The sequence below is a fragment of the Siniperca chuatsi genome, linkage group LG12 (genome assembly GCF_020085105.1).
Source record: "Siniperca chuatsi isolate FFG_IHB_CAS linkage group LG12, ASM2008510v1, whole genome shotgun sequence".
Classification (NCBI taxonomy): domain Eukaryota; kingdom Metazoa; phylum Chordata; class Actinopteri; order Centrarchiformes; family Sinipercidae; genus Siniperca; species Siniperca chuatsi.
Window position 1 is genome coordinate 5,441,108 of NC_058053.1, and position 20,088 is coordinate 5,461,195.

At 38.3% G+C, this 20,088-nt stretch overlaps 1 protein-coding gene across 15 annotated transcripts in view; it reads right to left on the minus strand.

Moving 5' to 3' along the window:
• Positions 1-1,760: 1,760 nt before the first annotated feature.
• The window catches only part of LOC122885814 (poly(rC)-binding protein 3), a 68,756-nt gene continuing 50,428 nt past the window's right edge, over positions 1,761-20,088 (minus strand). For 5 of the 15 annotated variants that reach the window (XM_044217478.1, XM_044217477.1, XM_044217476.1 and 2 more), the window contains 11 exons: positions 19,076-19,099; positions 18,931-18,963; positions 18,533-18,649; positions 17,913-18,044; positions 15,495-15,623; positions 12,861-12,935; positions 11,510-11,551; positions 10,430-10,508; positions 9,166-9,218; positions 8,823-8,992; positions 1,774-2,121 (listed from right to left, as the gene is read on the minus strand). In XM_044217478.1, coding sequence (XP_044073413.1) covers positions 1,971-2,121; positions 8,823-8,992; positions 9,166-9,218; positions 10,430-10,508; positions 11,510-11,551; positions 12,861-12,935; positions 15,495-15,623; positions 17,913-18,044; positions 18,533-18,649; positions 18,931-18,963; positions 19,076-19,099 — 1,005 coding nt within the window. In that variant the 3' untranslated portion in view covers positions 1,774-1,970. Of the gene's footprint in view, positions 2,122-3,853; positions 7,795-8,822; positions 8,993-9,165; positions 9,219-10,429; positions 10,509-11,509; positions 11,552-12,860; positions 12,936-15,494; positions 15,624-17,912; positions 18,045-18,532; positions 18,650-18,930; positions 18,964-19,075; positions 19,100-20,088 lie in introns of those variants that run through there. The other 10 variants (XM_044217474.1, XM_044217479.1, XM_044217480.1 and 7 more) reach the window with 8 other exon arrangements.

The following is a 20,088-nucleotide window of genomic DNA, read 5'->3' on the forward strand; positions in this document are numbered from 1 at the left end:
TTTTCATTTAGTTTCCAGCTCTTAATTTTCCTCTTTTTCTTTTGGACTTGGAACACATTAAATAATTGATCTATTCCCATTTCCCATTTTCGTTATATAATCTATATCTATATATATATATATATATATATATATATATATATATATATATATATATATGTTAGTGAGTGTAACATCAGTGAAACAATTGGGACTGTGTGGCTAGCTAAACTGAAAACACTGGTAACTAAGCAACGCCTCCAGGAACACAACTTGGTATTGCAGCATCACGTGATTCATACTGGCCCAAAAAACATTTTTCCCATCATTAGAAGCACCATGCTTCTATCTTCATAACATCGTCTCCATCTTCACACATGCACTGCATGTTTCGTGTCTCCATCAAGCGCCACAATGAAAATACGTCTTCATTTATATTTGTAATTCTTTTATCATGATGTCAAACAAACTAAAATGAAAATTTCTACGTAGCCTAGCATTTGAAAAGGAGAAGTACTACATTTTTCAGCTTCATAGCTACATACTGTAACATTTGCAAATCGTAGTGTTCCTTAACCTGCTTGAACTAGAAACTGTGGGGTTTGCAGTGGAAGGCCATACAACAACTGATTTATTATATTTGAGGTACCTCATACTTTACCTGAAATGTCTAGAGCAATCTTAAAAGGACAGTTCAGATAAATGTGAGCAACCTTTTCTTCCTTGAGGGAAATGACAAAGGAGTCACGATGAAGTTACTGAATGTTGCAAAATCACAATGAGCTTACTACACATCATTGTTCAAGGTTGTCAATTGTTTAGCACGGGGATTATCTCTCCTTATTTAGACTTGGTGAATGTGCTACTAAATGCAATCAGGGACTTTGGGAGCTCAATCAAGAGCTGCTTGAAACTGGGCATATTTAACAGCCATGAAAGATTTGGTGTGGACTGATGGTCGAGCTGTACACAAGGTGACCTCTTGTCGCCCCTGAAGAGCGACATTTGCAACATGCCTGTGGACAAAGGCGTCCCTTGTGGCTCGGTCTCTTGTGCACACATTCACACATTCCAGCTGAATGTCAGACCATAACATAGCTACATCCTATTAACAGCAGTGGCTCTTTTAGATGAAACTAACACTACAGAGCCTTTTCATCTTACATCCATTTCGCATCAGGACTTTGGTACATTTGAGAATTGCATTAATATTAAACAGTAGGCTCAAATTATTATATTGTAAACTATAGTGTCTCTCAAGGAGCTCATGCAGAAAGCAGAGAAACGTGGTACTCATGTGATGGTGTTTTAGGTCAAAGCTATTATCACCATTAGGATTATTAACAGTTAATTGTATCATATAGTCTCTCACAGTCTGAGCAGAGAATAGCAGGCAGGAATAGCATGTGCTTGAATGGCAAAAGAACATACCTCAAAAATTTCCATAGAATTGAATCAACACCTCACTGACAGTCTCAAGAAAAACATTATTAACTGCCGGGATGTTGCAATTGATTGCATCATATTGCAAAGTGTTCCTGATATTTTGTCCACATTCCTGTCTGTTGTTGTAGATTGTGACATTAGGAAATGAAAACAGATCCAGATAAGCAGACAAGCTTTCGGTCAACACAGTGGCCGAAATGGTGCACTGAAGGAGCACCAACCAAAAACCTTTAGAAGCCTGACAGTAATGCTGCGAAAAGCCTTACGAGAACACATGAAAACCCTTTCCCATTAGTTTTAACTAACTTTTATTGTGAGAATGGCTGTGAACATTTGGCACTGTGGGAAACCACTGCCTTTGTGTGCAATCAATCGCTGATTATTTAAGGGAAATGAAGCCAAAAATCACTTACCATCTTAATTGACATAAAGCCTGACTGGGACTTGCATTTCAGAGATTCACTGTATACTATTTTCTCCACTTTATGGGCATTAAGTTGTGCGTAACTATTAACTAACTGACCTCATGCAGGGTTATCTTGGTCTTATTTGGAATCAGTTACACCCAGTATTGAAGATGAATGCATTGGGGGGCAGCTCCCTTTAAACAGACACAGGTCTACACTGCCCATGTGATGCCACCCTGCTGAAGTGTCCTTGAACAAGACGCTGTTCTGTGGCTGAATGTGACTCTCCCTGTGAAAGAGAAAAGCAGTGGGAATCAAAATGAATCACATACCATTGCATGGGATCAGTGTACATTTGAACTCAGTCAAGACTTTGGAAAGAGGTTTTGATCTCTCTCCTATCTTTCAGCCACACATCATGAATGGTACCAACTTTCCCCCTTTTCATTTACGCCCCATTTTATCTACAACGGACACCAAAACCCTTGTACATGCTTTTATAACATCCACAACTGAATATTACAATGCACTTTCTCTGGCCTATCCACGACAGCAACAATCATTTGGTCAAAAACGCAGCTCCCAGAGCGCCTCTAAAACTCAGAAGTTCCACCAGATTTCACCTATTCCGAAGTCTTTGCATTAGCTGCCAATACAAGCTCAAGCCAGTCCTCCTTCTGCCTTAAACTGATTGACTCCACTCTACATATCTATTACTCCATAACATCCTTTATGTTTTCTTGATACAGACTATTTAAAGATCCTGTTTTTAGACCAGTGATGGAAAGTAAGTACATTTACTCAAGTACTGTACTTAAGTACAATTTTGAGGTACTTGTACTTTACTTGAGTATTTCCAATTTATGCTACTTTATACTTTTACTCAACTACATTTCAGAGGGAAATATTGTACTTTTTACTCCATTGCTTTCATCTGACAACTATAGTTACTAGTTTCTTTAGTTTAGTTTCTTAAATCATAAACACAAGCACATGACAGACACTGTGTTATCAGAGATTAAACCAGTTGGTCCCAACCTTTTTGGCTTGTAACTCCTTGCAAAAAAAGGTTTTTATCATTTTTTCATGTTTGGCTCTATTTCACAAAAACAGCCAAAATTAGAGGAAAGTCCAAAGAAATAATACAAATTATTTTTTTCTTCTCTCCTTTCCCATTAATCATCTCATGACCCCTCAGATTTAACTTGGGACCCTTTGGAGGAGCCCAACCCCTACATTGGGAACCACTGGACTAAATTACCTGCCTTTATAGAAAGTAGTAAAAACTAGCTTCACCTCGACCTGCTACTACAGTCTTCTGTGCTTTTACTTAGCGGGATTTAGCTTGAAGGAATAGCTTTTACTTGAAATTGAGTATTTTTACATTGTAGTAATGGTACAAAAGATCTGACTAATTCACTGAAGTCCATTCTCAGTGTATGTGCACCAGAGATGTGTGTAAGTTGAATTTTGGACTTCAATTTGCTTCCAAACTAGTTGTGATGTCAAAAAATCATCATCATCATCATAATTAAGCATGGTAAACTGAGATTTAATGTGAGCACAGAAACTTTCCCCCTTCGGCTGATGAATGTGAAAACAGCCTGTCAAAGTGTGTGTGTGTGTGTGTGTGTGTGTGTGTGTGTGTGTGTGTGTGTGTGTGTGTGTGAATGCATATGCATGCGTTTGTGTCTGATTTACAGAGATGACCCGACACTCCTCAGTTGTTGACTCAACTTGCCCTCTACTGGCAGGAAGAGAGGGAAATTCTCCTTCCAAAGGTTAGTTTCCGTAAAAAATGTTTACATTTTATTTTGAAAAATAAAGTGAAGTGAAGCTGAAACTTTCAACACATTCAATATCTTAAAAATAGTCTAGTCTGTAACTTACATGATCTGACAAGGGGTGTTAGCACTCCCAGCCAATTAAATATAACAAGATTTTGTAACTTGCATCACTATATGCATATGCAACACAATTCACAAGAAGTAAAAACTTGAAAAAGATGACAACGGTCCAAGTCAAGGGAAAAACATAAACTTTATTCTCTTCTTTTTACAAAACATTCAGAATCAACCTCAATAAATAATAAATCCAATACAGACCTTCAAGAAGCAAATGATCAAACTTAAACATGACACATCAGACACATTTCCTCAAACAGCATCATACAGTGCTAACTTTTAATTTTTTGCAGCTCTAGCACATTAACAAAAAAAGTGTTAATGTATCAGTAAAGTGGCAAAAGCAACAAAACAAGAGGTGTTTGACGTACACAACTTTGTAGAATGATGAGCACATGAGCCATGCCATGATTACGGATAATAGATGTATGACAATCAAAAAGGCAACTGAGATGTTTGCAGATTGGCCATACTGTAAGTATCACGACTGCATCTCGGTTCGCCTGCCTGCACACAACCAGCAGACATCTTGAACCTACAGACACACCCATTAATGTGCACTTTACAGAAGATTAAATTACTTTAATGATCGGATTCTGTAGATGAATGGAAAGTTTTTAAATTATGCATTAAAACCCTGTTAGCCCTCAATCAGCTATTCCTGTTTGTTCATCAGAAACACATCTGGATGCAGCCAGATGAGCGCTAATGTACAGATTTACATTCGTAATGCACATGTGTGAAAGTGAAACGTAAATGCATTAATGTAAAACAGCCTTGCTTCAACAACAACAATGCATTACTGACTCATCACTTCTAACCAAAAGCCAAGTTCCTGAGCCTGAACTGCAATGATGCAAATAATATTCTCCAGACATCATTTCTATAATTAGAATTGGAGTAATGCATATCTAGGTTTCGGAGTAAAATGTGTAATTGTATTAAGGTAAAGTGGATTAAAATTAGTAGCTACCTGCAATCAGTAAAACACAGCCATCATATAAACATCATATTATGTGTTGGAGTGGCATGTTTGACTGTGAAGTGACAGATAGATTTTCCTAAAATCTTACAGCCTACATTTTGAAATGTAGGCCATTCTTTCAAAGGTTTGCAGAAATTTCAGGAAAGTCTTGGTTTACGTGTATATTTCATATTTAATATAATAGAAAAGAATGTGATTACATAACATTGTATGTATCTAGTGTAATAAACTGTTGATTACAATTTTAAATAGGTCATCTGTAACCGAACTTATCTTGAGAGCAATCTGCCCGACCACATACAATTTCATTTGTTTTGATAAATAAGCATTTCTACTTTACTATATTCATCATTCTGCATCATATTCTACTGCACTAATTAAAGGTGTTTATATGTAAATGTTAGCAATTTTGAAATTCATTCAGCTTTAGGTTGAACAGGTACACAGGTTGGGTGTCTGTGCATTTGGAAGTAAGACAAGCTAACAGCTGAAACAGATATACAACCTGGCGTAACCGAGGAGATACTGTGTTAGATAGCAACTGCACAGAGTCATACATACATGTATATGTAAGGCTTGTATGTAGCTTGATTGACTGACATAACCTGCGAAACCAACAACTGGTTCATTGTAGATACATAGGTTATTAAAAAATGTGTTTCCAATGTTTGATACATGCTAATCAGAAACACATTACATTTGTGTCTGGAATGGCTTGTTGCCTACCAAACTGTAACAGGCATCTGTGAGGAAGGAGCTAAAAAACAGACATGATTGACTAACAGAGTCTTGCTCCCCAGGAGCTTTTCAGCCCTTTTGACATACACTGAAAAGCTTAAATGAGCTACATGTGACTGCAAATATACGCTAGACAGTTCTCAGACCTTTCTATATGGCCCATGCCTCTTATACATAGCTGCTATGAGATGGCAGCACGAATAACATGATTACATGTTTGTGGAGTATAAATGATTAAAGTGGGGTTTATTTGTTGCATGCATTTGGATTTCGTCGCTGTGGCTTATTTTCATTTCCCCACCCAACCTTTATGTCACGTCTCACATGAAACTCGGGAAGACATTACAGTGGATATATATCGGCCTGTACCCATGAGGTCATTTCAGATTGGAGTCAGAGTGCCACATCCAGATCATAAACAAGACTGTTCACGGCTTGTTCCATTCCCTTTCGCCACTCAGTCTTCCTTTCTACCTGTTTGATTTTCAAATAAATTGGAAATGCAGTAAGTTTTGTGTGTCATGCTGATCAATCTACTGTATAGTGTACATACAACACTAAGACAAATGTCTACAGGCACACAATAAAGCATTGATTTCATCAATCATGAAATCAGCTTAAAATAGACTGGAATAAAATATCTGGTTTAGAGTTGCTTATTGAACCTTTGTGTTTAGTAATGCATTGACAGGTACTGTAGTAATCTAAATATGGAATAAAAATGTGTCAATATATTAGAATGCAGGGTGGAGGAGGGACAACCTTGGTTTAAATTGTTCTTCAATCTTTAAGTTTACTTTACTTTCAGGTGCCTGCAGTGCAAAACATAAAAGTACAGTGACGCGTTAAAACACGAGGTAAAACGTGAGATGCCATGAAAGGTACTAGAGTGTCAAAAAAGTAAAGCGACCTTTCAGGAACAGAAACAACAGGGTTTCCAGATAGGTGTGAGGAATCTAACAGTGCAGATACACATGTTTACAGTAAATACAAGAAATTATAAAAGTTAAAGTCACTTAAATATCAGGACAGTCAAATACAGAGAAATAAATAAACTAGGTGCAATGCCATTTGCTCAAGGGTCATGTGATGCACTGGGGGAAGATGGGTAGAAATTAGAGTGTGCCCATTCCAGTGACTTCAGACGTCAGCCTAGAACAGTTCAGGGAAAGCGGGGGAGGAGGAGCAGGGGAGGGGAGGTGGGGGAGGGAGGTGTCAGAGAAAATAAAACAGCTGTGAAAGAAGAACTTTCGCTTGAAAGTGAAAGTTATGCTGCAATGGCTGTCTTTGTGCTCAAATTTGTTGTTTGTTTTTTTTTTCTTACACAGATGTGATACCATATTTTCATTGTTCCCTTTCACATAAAATATTTTCTGAAAAATATGGTAACATAACCATGCAATACTAACCCCCACATGAAGCCATGCAGTGGACAGAAAAGAATGGCGGTGTCGTGAAATGTCAAATGTAGAAGTTGTTGTATTCCCTGACAGAGGCATCACATCACTCTTCTTTCAACGGCATTGCTCAAGTGGCAGTCATGTGTTCTTTTTTCTTTGCTTTTTTGTTCATTTTACATTTTTTTAATTTTACTCTTTCCAGACAATGACACAATAGGACTTAATAGGCAAATTTGTCTAATATAGTAATGACAAAAATAAACACAATATTATTCTTGGAATGAGGCATGCTAAATAAATACTAAAAGGAATAGTTTGACATTTTGGCAAATCCGCTAACTCGCTTTATTGGAGGAAAAGATGAGAAGATCAATACCACTCTCATGTCTGTACGTTAATGCCAGGAGATGGTTAACTTAGCTTAGCATAGCATAAAGACTGGAAACAGGGGGAAACAGCTAGCCTGGCTCTGTCTGAAGGTAGCAAAATCTGCCTACTAGCACCTTTAAAACTTCCTAATTAACATATTAGAGCTTCTTTATTTAATTCATATAAAAATGACAAGTTACAGTTTTATGGGGGGTTGTGTGCCAAACTATGTCTTTGACGCGAGCAGTGACTTCCTGGAATCTTGTTGTCAACGTGAGGTTGCCAAAATGTCAAACTATTCCTTTAACGATACATTGGCTACATCCATTTAAAACAAATCCCAGTGTTGTTAGTCTGACTTTTACTATAGGTCTCCAACAGGCTAATGCTAGAGTGGTATGCAAAACCAAGGGAGTCTAGGGGAAGTTCCATGGGATAACACATAGCGGTTAATTGTGAAGCGGCGGTTTTGATGTTAGGTTCTGCAAACAGAACCAGATTTGGGGTGATTTCAGGATGTAGTCATGGATGAAGGGTCATTCCACATGGCAGCCACGTCCCTGAACCTGCCATTGGAATTGTGGGAAAGCAATAGCCATCAATTTCTCAGTGGACTGCTGTCTGAAATCCCCTTAAGACGGCAGAGACATAAAGTCCTGTTTGTTGACCATGTGGGTTCTCCTGCTCTAACACTGATAACATTTGACTCGGAGGTGTAGGTAGCCTGTGGACATCAGTGAGGTTCAGAGTTGTAGATAATGCATTTATTTTCTCTGCTGATAATGAGTTACTGGTTTCAGTGGATAGAGGGGGAAAGAGACAGGGGTAGTGGAGCGTGGCAAGAAATTCAAATGAAAAATATGTTCCTCCGTATTTTACTGGTATGTACAGTATCTTACTCTCCAGCCCATGTTTATTTCTTTATGTCTTGGGGCTCAACAGATTTTGTCTTGGAGTGAGTTGCTTTTAATTTAATAACATAAATGGTGTATGTGCAAATACACCAGAGTTAGATCTTAGTTATATCTGCTTTATTAGGTATGTTGAGGCTGTATACCTTTTTTATGTTGTTTTACACATTTATCATGATGATTTTAGCCATGAATCTTGCAGACTGAGGTAGTCATTGAACATTTGAAGATTAATTTTATTGGACATCCAATTTACTAATCTGCAGGTTCTGTTCACAGACACAGCCGACTTGTCTCAGTAGTTGGCAGTGCTCCCATGAACCACTTACTTGCAAAGAGTACACTGGCTGAAACTTCATGCATTTTAATGTCTACACTTGGGTGGAAATAAGGAACAAAAGTAGAAAGAACAACCAAGAAAGAAACATGAATAGCCACATTAGTCATGGCCTTATCTGTCTCTTGTCAAAACCTGACAGATATGTCAGTGCATTTTCTGCCAACTCCTCCAAATGTCAGTGTCATAAACATCAAAACTAAACTAGCAAGATTTTTCTTTCTTTTCAAACAGCACAGTAACACATAACAATTTTCCTGGATCTTCACTATGAGCATGGTTATTCAGGTGTTGCTTTTATTCTTTAGATTGTGATGGAGCCCAGCTGTTAGAGTAAAAAGGTTACCTGGCATTGATGAGATACTGGGCCAGGCTGATGTTAGCAGGGGTCCCTGTGATGGTGATCTGGCGCTCTGACGAGCCCTCCATGGCGTTTGCAATTTTGATCTGCGCCCCAGACATCTGTCGAATCTCATTTATTTTGGTTCCCTGACGTCCAATAATGCAGCCTATTAGCTGGGGGAAAAAGCAGAAGTATTTGAACCTGAAGCAAGGAAACCTTTGTGTTGTCTTATTAGATTTATACCTAATACATCTGATTTTTAAAAGGAAGTTTAATATAATAATACTATATAATAATATATAATAATATATATATACAAAAGAAGAAAAAAGAAATCATTACTCACATCATTAGGAATGGTGAGTTCATGGGTGCTGGCTGGTGGACTGGCATCCAAACCTGAATTGGTGAGCAATGGGATAAGAAAGGAGATTTGACTTTAAAAAGTCACTTTAACAGAGCTGAAACCTTCTAAACGAATACTTTGACATTTTTGGAAATAAGCTTATTCACTTTTTTGCCAAGTATTAGCTGAGATGTCTGTACGTTAAATATAAAGCTACAGCCAGCAGACAGTTAGCTTAGCTTAGCACAAAGAGTGGAAACAGCTAGCCTGGCTCTGCTCAAAGGCAACAAAATGTGCCTACCAGCTCCAGCTTCATATTTAACGTACAGATATGAGGGTGGTATTTATATACTCAGCTGCCTCTGGGCTTTAAAGGTGTTGGCAGGCAGATTTTACAGCCAGCCAGACTAGCCAGGATAGCTGATTTTCATTTTTGCTAAGCTAAGCTAACTAGCTGTTGGCTGTAGCATTAGAGTGGTATTGATCTTCTCATTAAACTCTTGTGACTAAGCTGCAACACTAAGCGTATTTCCCAAAATATCAAACTGTTCCTTTAAGTATGTAAGCTTATTTCTCCATATGTTTACTGTATTTATTAAACTATGTGTGTGTGCGTGTGATGTGATAGGTTAGGATGTGAAAAAACTCAGCTAAAACGCATTTAAATGAGAGCACATTTTCTGAAGAACCATTGCTGATTTAATAAATCATTCCATGTATGACGATAGTTGCCACATACTTTCGGATGAAAGTGGTGAAAAAAAGAATCAAACATTACTGTGTTTATTCACGAGATCTTCAGTTGGTCTTTTGAAAGTACGCATACAGGACATAATACAGGAAGAATAATATATGTACCAAGGACCATATGAAACTGTTCAATTCAGATGTGGGGGGAGATTCAGTCAGTTATAGTACAATGTGGCCAGCCTTTTTCACTCGAGGTTTTCATCTTTAATGGAAAGTAAAATAACCTAAAAATGTGTTAGAGGAAGGATGTATCCTGTTGCCAAGTGATAATGCAGTTTTGAATACAAAGTCTAAAGTGAAACCTAGTGTAATTTTTTTTGCCTTTCACTGGCATAATATCAGACAGAGCCAGGAGAAAAATATATACATGAAAAAATCAAAGAAGGAGAGAAACCACAGGGGCCAAGTCATGCTGTGCCAAAAAAGAGAGATAAGGTGGAAGGTAGGGAAAGAGAAAAAAGTTTCTCTGGATGCAAAGAGAAGGAATTATCTAAAGGGCCTTGTGGGTACGTACCAGGGAAAGCAGGGGTGGTCTGTCCGAGAGGGGTAAAGGGGGTTTGCTGCATAGCCAACTGGTGGAGCTTGGTCAACTGCTGAAGGGTTAGGAGGGAAAGTAGAACTAAGAGGTTACTGTTACACAGGTCACACCAAGAAATGAAGCCAACCAAAACTAGAGTGAAGAAACGGTGAGGAGAAGGAGGCCATGACACAGGGTGGTGGAGGACAAAAAGTAAGAGAAAAGGAGATACAGAGAGTGGGCGATTGTCTGTCATGGAGTTTTAAATTGCTAGGTAATTTGATTCTTTACTCTTTTCCACCTACTTCCTTTTAATTCTGTAAATTTAAAAAATAGAGACAAACAACTCCACTCATGAGCACACTGACCAAATGCAGGAAATAATTTCATTCCCATTTGCCCCCTCAATTACCACATGTCCTTCTAGTTGGCACTTATGACTCAGAAGCAGAGAACCTTTAGTTTTACATGCCTGTCAGAGCAGCAGCTCTCCCCCCGACATGGTCACAGGATGTCCATCCCTCGCTGTGGATCATTTCCATCAGGAATGGGGGGAAGACTGATGCTTTCAAGCCTTCTTCTCCTTTTAAAAGGAGTTTTAATGAGGGTGGAAGAGGGTGTCAAGTCTGTACTTGAGTGATTGTACCATCAACCACCACCTCTAGCGGCATCAATCATTGCCCAACAACGAATTAGTGGATCTGACACAAGGTAGCTCTTGAGATGCTCTTACGACAAGGACAGATGAAGGCAGATAATTAATGGAGACTACATGGTGCATTGGAATTAAAGGGTTGCCTATGTCAAAACTGCCATTACTGTCTTTGCTCTTATCATTATCACCAGCAGTCACTGTTATCAACCAGATCTGGTGAGAGTTATTTCCAGTTGTTGAGCTGTAGTCTGCCCTTAAACCTTAAAGGACAAGGAGATTGTGGAAGTCGTGATTTATGACTTGCCTCTACTCTTCAAGCTGCTGTGTCCATGTAATCAAATGTCTGCCACTATTTTTAATTACATATAATTAAGATACAGGTATACTTCTTGAATTTTATTTGAAAGATACTTAGAACTCACATCTGGGTGTGGTATGGCGTACTGTCCCTGAATTGTGTAGGCCTGGAAAGATGAAAAACATAACAGATAGCAGATTTTAGCATACGAGGGGGGAAAAAAATCACACAAAAAACAAATTAGTCTAAGCTTTATACAAACCCTCTTTATACTTTTAGCTCAAATAACCATAATAATTAGCTTATTGCAAATTTATTATGATTTTCAAAAACAGTAAGTGAAATTACAGTGAATGATCTTAATCATTGCATTACCATATTCAAAGCAGTAAAAACAGCATATAATATGTAGATGAATGTGAAATGCAGTGAGACCCTGTATATGTAAGTATTAGAAGTCAGTGTTTGTGTACATGATAAATCAATGCAAAATGAACTGCTTCTCTGAGTGTCAGACAAAATAATGTCCTATATCATATAGTGGACTAGACTCAAAAACAGAATAGGTATGTTCACTGCAGACACTTGGAACACTGTGGACACTGTATTTTCTGAGAATAAGCATATGATTCATAATGTACACAAAGTTGCTTTGCCACCTCCAAGAAGAGCTGTTTCATGATTCCTCATCTTTGGTTCTCCTGTTTCATTTTTTTTATTCATAAATTCAATTCTACAAAAAAACAAAAATCAATCAGTCACACTCAGAAGTCTCAGATGACTGATGTTTTCAAATCTTAGCATCTATACACTCCTTTTGTGTCCATTTATAGTAAAACGTATTTCGTATACATGCATCACATTTAAGTTCCAAATGCCCGGAGTGGACACAATACCAGGAACGTCTGCACAATGTGATGCAATCCAAAGTGACACCATCAAAAGCCGCAGCTTCAAAAATAACCATAATGTTGTATCAACACATTGGACACTGCCTCTACAAAACTGAACGTCAGCTCCACAAAGGTGCACTGTAGCATTTATGCTGGTGTTTTGTATTGGGTTGTACTATATTGCACAGGTGTTTGTGTGTGTGTGTGTCCCAAAACTGCAACTAAATTATCTACATTAGCTGGATGCACATTCGAATTTGCTGTGTATTCTTCCTGACACTAATGTCATTGTTGCTGAATCAAACATTATTGCTTACAGCTCCCTCCCTCCCTCACTTCCCAACCAAAGACGGTAGGAGACAGAAACATTGAATTGCAAAGGCATATTTTAGTGTTTGAACGAACAACTTATGCTGTAATAATCTAATGAAGATAGCCTCATTTGAAAAAGGGTTGTGTGCATTTAGGTAAAAAGTATGAAGTAAAAAGGCATGCAGTAACAGGCAGTGGCTGACGCTGCAGTAAAAGTCTCAGGTTGGCTGTAGGCACAAACTAACAAGTTGGAGCTAGCTCAGCTCTTACCTGGCCACCAGAAAAAATGACCGGGTTGGAGGCAGGCTTTGGGCGATAAGGGATGGTGGCACCTTTTGGTGGAGACTAAGAGAAAGGGAAGACAGAGGAGAGGCAGAGTCAGTATGTTCTTACTTTATTTGATAAATGCAAACACTCATTTAAAGAAATAGTTCACCATTTTGGGAAACATGCTTATTTTCTTTCTTGCTGATAGTTAGATAAGAAGATTGTTACTGCTCTCACATCTGAATCCAAAATATGTTAGCTTAGCATAAAAATCAACCTACCAGCAACTCTAAAGCCCATTAATTAACATGTCATATCTTGTTTGTTTAATACATACAAAAGACAAATTGTAAAAATGTCAGGTTGTGGTTTTACAGGGGGTTATGTGCCAGACTATTGCTTGGCTATGAAAGTGTATACGGGATTATATTCAAATTATAATGATATGAATGATAACTTGAAAATGAAAATGTTATTCCACAATAGCATTATAACTTTCCACATATGTATTTATTTGTTATTTGAGTAAAAATTTAAATGAAATAATCCAATTTTCATTTTCATTTGTATGGGCGTTCTATGACTATATTAAAATGAAAATGGAAAAGCTGTTTAACATTTAAAAGTTGTAATATTCAAATGTTAATTCAAATTTGAAAATGAAAATGAAATGTAGCAATGTCACCTGATTTTCCATTTATGCAAGCAATATTTAAGTCAAAATTTAAATGAAATTTTCAAACAATTTGAAAATGAAAACTGCATTTGACGTTTCATTTTCAGAGACTTCAGCTGCTGTTCAGTGGACAACATTCAGATGCAATAAGCAAAACAGCGCCCCCAGTCTGTTGCATCTATATTTACATGTCACCACGCTCTTTTGGGGCCAACATGAAAATAAAAATGAAAACTGTCAGTGCTCTCATCAAGGCAGGCCTTCAGTTAGGACGTCACTTGCTTGAACATCTGCTGCTTTGCTCATGTGCATAGACCGCTTGTGGCAGAAAGGCGAGAAGGTTCTGACAAGGTCTCTGACTCTGGGGACGATGAAGGCACAGTGGGTTCAGGTGGGGACAGGAGGGGACAGGAGGGGTGTCAAGCGATAGAGGAGCAAGCGAGAGGTCGGACCACCATGCACCAAGAGCATGGTGACATGTAAATGTCAAATGCTGTGCTCATTTTCATATTCAAATTGTTGGAAATTTTCATTTTCATTTAAACACTAAAAAGAATGGTGAGATTTAAATATAAATGCAATAGACTGGGGGCGCTGTTTGGCTTATTGCATCTGAATGTTGTCCACTGAACAGCAGCTGAAGTCTCTGAAAATGAAACGTCAAATGCAGTTTTCATTTTCAAATTGTTAGAAAATTTCATTTTCATTTTTATTTTGACTTACATATTCAGGTAACATTGTTTATATTGCATTTTCATTTTCAAACTTGAATTAACATTTGAACACTGTCCACCGTACAGCGGGTTACCACTTTGAAAATTTAATGTCAAACAGCTTTTCCATTTTCATTTTAATATAGTCAAAGGACGCCCATATAAGAATGTGAAAAAGAAAATTGGATTATTTCATTTTCATTTTTACTCAAATAACACATACATATGTGGAAAATTATAAAGCTATTGTGGAATGACATTAATTTATTCATTTTCAAGTTTACATTGTATTTGAATATAGTCCTGTATATGCTTCTGTACTAAGGCAATACTGTGTCTTGATAACTTGGTGTTCTTACTTGCTGTCAGCTTTTCAAAACAACTGAAATATGTTATTCATGAAAACAAAAAGGAGTCATAGAGCTCAGAGGTATTAGTAGCCTCTAATGGAGATTAGAAAAATACAAAGACCTAGCACGTGTGGAACCTGATAATAACAGATTAAATGCATCCCCACGACCCTATTTTTTCTGGCAAATGTGCCAGCTTTTTTTTCTAAAACAGCAAGGAGGTAGTTTCAATGAGAATAATCAGATTTCCTCTGTAGCTGCTGTGCTGTGGAGGGAGGAGTCTACTTAGGTATGTGCTTTAGATACAATATCAAGTAACAGCAATGGTGTTTCACAGAAACAGGCTTGGGTTTTCCTGACAGTTCAGCTGGATAGTAATATGCAAAAATGATCAAGTGGTAATAACAAAATGCTTCCTCTAAACTGTAACGAGATGATACTCATTATTTAAAGTAGTTATACCACAAATAATCCCTGAGCGACTTTCTAATACCTAATAATAAGTCTGCAACTAAATGGACAGTACATAGCTAGACACAAATTGCCCTCTATTACAGAAGCAGAATGCTTGTCAAGGATTATGGACAACAATAGCCAGGTGTTTCTGACCCAGACATGGCCTAAATTGTATCTCATGGTGGCATTTTTTTTCTTTCTGTGAAGCAAATTTGAAAACATTCAAAAATCAATTCCTGAGAAAAAGCATTTCCCCACAAGCAGTTAATATAACTACTTATGGAGACATGGTGCATGAGTGTCTAGCCAGAAATGCAACACAACTCTCATAGCCTCAAACTATTCAATACTGGCTTTCGTACATTTTGTAAGAATGTATAACTTCATTCTTACTAAAAATGTGTACTTTTAAACTGTTTTGCTAAATCTCAACATACTCTACCTCCAGCATGACCACACAGATTTGTTTGACACACTGGATGATGGCTTCTGGGGTCCCAGAGATTGTCACTGCACGTTCTGTGGAGTTGGGCAGCATGTCCCCTGCCACCTGAACCTGGGCCCCTGTGGACTGGAGTAGAGTAAGGGACTTTGAGGGACTTGACAATGTTGACAAGATTCAGTTCTAAGTCGCACAGGCTGTGCAGCGCTCTGAAGGGTTTTACATGCACTCATTTCTGTAGGGCAGCACGCTAAAATTTAAATGTACTTGTTCTGCCAATCCTTGATCAACCAACCCCACCTGGTGCAGGCTGTATAAATGGACTTTGTACTCTGCCCCTGTATCAATATTTTTTCAACATCTGAAAGAGCACCATGATAAATGAGATGCTTAGCTTGGCCTTTTCTTTGATGTACCGCTGACTCTTGTCCTCAGCTGTGATGTGTCATGCTGCCTATGAAGGTCCATCTTGGAGTACAACATGCTTTAGGACCAGAGCAACGTGCCCCTGTTTTTGGCTCTGCATCTTCTGCTACAGTTTCTTCCAGACTTCATCTGGTGACATCAACCTGAAGGGAGAAGTGAAGCGCTCTCCCACTCTTCCAACAGTGGAGCTTTTCTACAGAGTATGTTCACAGCGATCACTAGGTGACAGCAAATGGCATTGGCTTCCCTATGCTGTTGCCTAGCCTAGGAGTGGCAATGTTGGTTGGTCGGTCCACCACTTTGGTTCAGACTGAAATATCTCAACAACTATTGGATTGCTTTGCATAAAATTTTGTACGGACCTTCATGGCTCCCAGAGGAGGAATCATACTGATATTGGTGATTCCCTGGCTTTTCCTCTAGCACCACCAAGAGGTTGACATTTTTGTTTCTTAGTGAATGTCTAACCTCCCACAACTGGGGCAATCATCTGACTTTAATATTGTAGACCCCATTAGAGGACAACGCCTGTGTGACATAGAACGTTGTAGCCCTGCCTCTACTGTATGAGCACAGGCGGAGCTCTCTAACTATGTCACCCTGCCACCCCTCAAGTCACTGACGTAGTGGATGGCAGTTCGCTTAAGACTTACAGTGGTGTGAAAAAGTGTTTGCCCCCTTCTTTCTTTTTGCATGTTTGTCATACTTAAATGTTTCAGATCATCAAACAAATTTAAATATTAGTCAAAGATAACACAAGTAAACACAAATTGCAGTTTTTAAATGAAGGTTGTTATTATTAAGGGAAAACAAAATCCAAACCTACATAGCCCTATGTGAAAAAGTAATTGCCCCCTAAACCTAATAACTGCTTGGGCCACCCTTAGCAGCAACAACTGCAATCAAGCGTTTGCGATAACTTGCAATGAGTCTTTTGCAGCGCTGTGGAGGAATTTTGGCCCACTCATCTTTGCAGAATTGTTGTAATTCAGCCACATTGGAGGGTTTTCGAACATGAACTGCCTTTTTAAGGTCATGTCACAGCATCTCAATAGGATTCAGGTCAGGACTTTGACTAGGCCACTCCAAAGTCTTCATTTTGTTCTTCTTCAGCCATTCGGAGACCACACAACAACATCCAAAGAACTGCAGGCCTCACTTGCCTCAGTTAAGGTCAGTGTTCATGACTCCATCATAAGAAAGAGACTGGACTGAAAAAAACAGCCCCAGACCATCACACTACCACCACCATATTTTACTGTTGGTATGATGTTCTTTTTCTGAAATGCGGTGTTACTTTTACGCCAGATGTAATGGGACACACACCTTCCAAAAAGTATAACTTTTGTCTCATCAGTCCACAGAGTATTTTCCCAAAAGTCTGAAAAATGAGATGAGCCTTAATGTTCTATTTGCTCAGCAGTGGTTTTTGTCTTGGAACTCTGCCATGCAGGCCATTTTTGCCCAGTCTCTCTTTCTTTCTTTCTTTCTATCTTTGACTAATATTTAAATTTGTTTGATGATCTGAAACATTTAAGTGTGACAAACATGCAAAAAAATAAGAAATCAGGAAGGGGGAAAACACTTGTCGCCTGTTACAGGGCTCTGCCTGTGCTCATTAAAATGGAGTTGCAATGATATAGTTATTGTTGCTACAAGGTCAGAAATTTGTGCTGAAAGTTACATTTATTACATGATTAAATTCCTACATGCTGCATAATCAAATGAAAACAAACAACAGGAAAATGTAACAATTTAATTAAACAATTAATCAATTTTCATATCTGTCTCACTATTGAAGTATTCATGGAGAATGTAACAACAAACAACAAATAAAATGTAACTAACACAAGGGGAGAGACGAAACAATTTGGCTGCATTGCATTTTATGTTGGTCTTGCAAAAAGAAACAAGGAAAATTGAGGAAAGGCCTGATTCTTATATCTGTATGGCAATTTTTAAGTCATCCATAAAAGATGTTTCATATCATACCTCTCTCATTTCTTTTATTTTGGAGCCTCCTTTTCCTATGAGGGAGCCACACTGGCTGGCTGGCACTACGAGCCTTAAGGTGACTGGGGGCTTGCTGGTTGCTGGGCTGTTGCTCATGGAATTGATTATGTCCTAGGAAACAAGAACATATATTTCATTTTGTAGTCGTAACATTTTCTCAATGTGACCCCCAAAAAAATCCATGACATCAATTGTTTTGGTAATGACGATCCATATAAATCAGTGGAATGAGCTGCAAAAACATATATACATATTTTCTGCTTGGTGAATGAGCTATTTGGTTTTGTCTTTAAATAACGAGTCTTGGCCTGGCAGACCAGATTTTACACAGGTCAGTGAGGACACAGCAGTCCTTTTACAAGTTCCAGTCACAGTGCTTGAGTATATCAATTAGATGAGCGACATCAAAGACAGGATATTTAACACTAATCTAAAATGACACTAATAAACCCCAGGCAGACAGGTACTTTGTGTGTGCATAAAGAGGGCAAAGGACTTGAACTCCCATTGGACTTTGTTAGTGCGTGTGCCCAGTGACCTGTGCATGTTTTTCTTTATAGAGAAATACTGCTGCCACCCATCGTACAATCTTATCATACCTCCTCAAATTTGTAGGCAATCATAGCAAAAGCCTTGAAGATAGTGTCTGTTGGTCCAGTGATGGTGACAATCCTCTCTGGACAGTTGCCCTCAGAAATATTGATTCGTGCTCCGCTCTGGAAAAACAACACAAACATATTGTCAGTGGAGTCAATATAGTTGATATGTGACCTTAATCCAGGAAGGGATCTCTACCAAATCTGAATAATCTATTAACCACTAATAAACTGAAGACACTATCTAAAATGTTGAAAGTTACATGAGTTTGTCATTCATTTCAAGAGATTTGCATTGTTTATAGTGCTTTTAGTAAATCACTGTGAATTTCTTGGGTACAGTGTACATTTTTTTATTATTTAATTTCTTAAATGGTGCTTTTTTTGAGACTGAAACCCACCTCTTCTCGCATCTTTTTTACTGTTTCCCCTTTCTGTAAAAAAGTAAAACTATAATGAAAATTCAAAAAATAATTCATAACATGGTTCGATATATATATTCTTTCCATGAGTACAAGCATGTGTGATCTGATAAAAATAACATACCTTGCCAATTATACTTCCAACCTCCTGCAATAAAAAACAAAGAAGAGAAAAAACATGGATTTTTTTAAATGATTCATTAAAGAATCTTCAGGATAAATGCACAGTACTAAAACTGTGTGTTGCTGTTTTTCCTGGACAAGGTGCAAACAGTACAAGGGCATTAGGAGGTTACACAGCCAGTTGCTGTGCAGTGCCAGGTTCTTCCCTAAGCATTCATTTATATTTATAAAGGACTATGTAAAGTCACACCGTAAAAATACTTTGTTAAGGCCCTCAAATAGTCTTTTAGGAATTTGTACTTCATTCAAGTATTTTTCTTTCTTTTTACTCAAATTTTTACTTCACTATGATTTGAAAATATAATTGACACTTTTACTCCAAAAGACTTTCCAACACCACCTTTGTTACTTGCTACAAAATATAAATTTCTGTCCCACATGTTCATGCCCTACTTAACATCCTTTTTTATCCATGTAATCAGCCATGATTTAATTTATTGTATATTCTATTTATTGTGATTGTTCTGTCACTCACAAATGACATATCGTTTCTTTCCATGCATTCAGCACCGCCACCAAAACTGTAGAGGACTGGGAGTGTCCTAGCTAGGCACAGATGGGCACCTGCACTACAGACCATGCTGAAAATGCACCCAACCCAGTGGCTAGTCAGTTTGAGGGAAAGACCCTTCTGCTGTTGTGAGCAACAGAGCCAGACCTGGGTCATGCTGCCAAACTCCCCCCGTGGCAGTCGCACACCATCTTCTAGCCGGCTCTGGGGCCTGACTGGGCCTGTCTGGCTGCAGGGTTATTCAAACTGTCACCGGGTCACTGGCGTCTGGAGCTCCTGCATGAGCAGCGATGGTAAATTGGTGCCATGGTAATAGGTGAATTCATGGGCTGCAGACTGCTTGGCACACAAACCAAGGGGAAGATTTTGGCTCTAGTCTTTGTGGTGCACACCTGATCAACATGGCCAGCTCAGTAGACCTCTCATTAAAACAGAGCTACTGA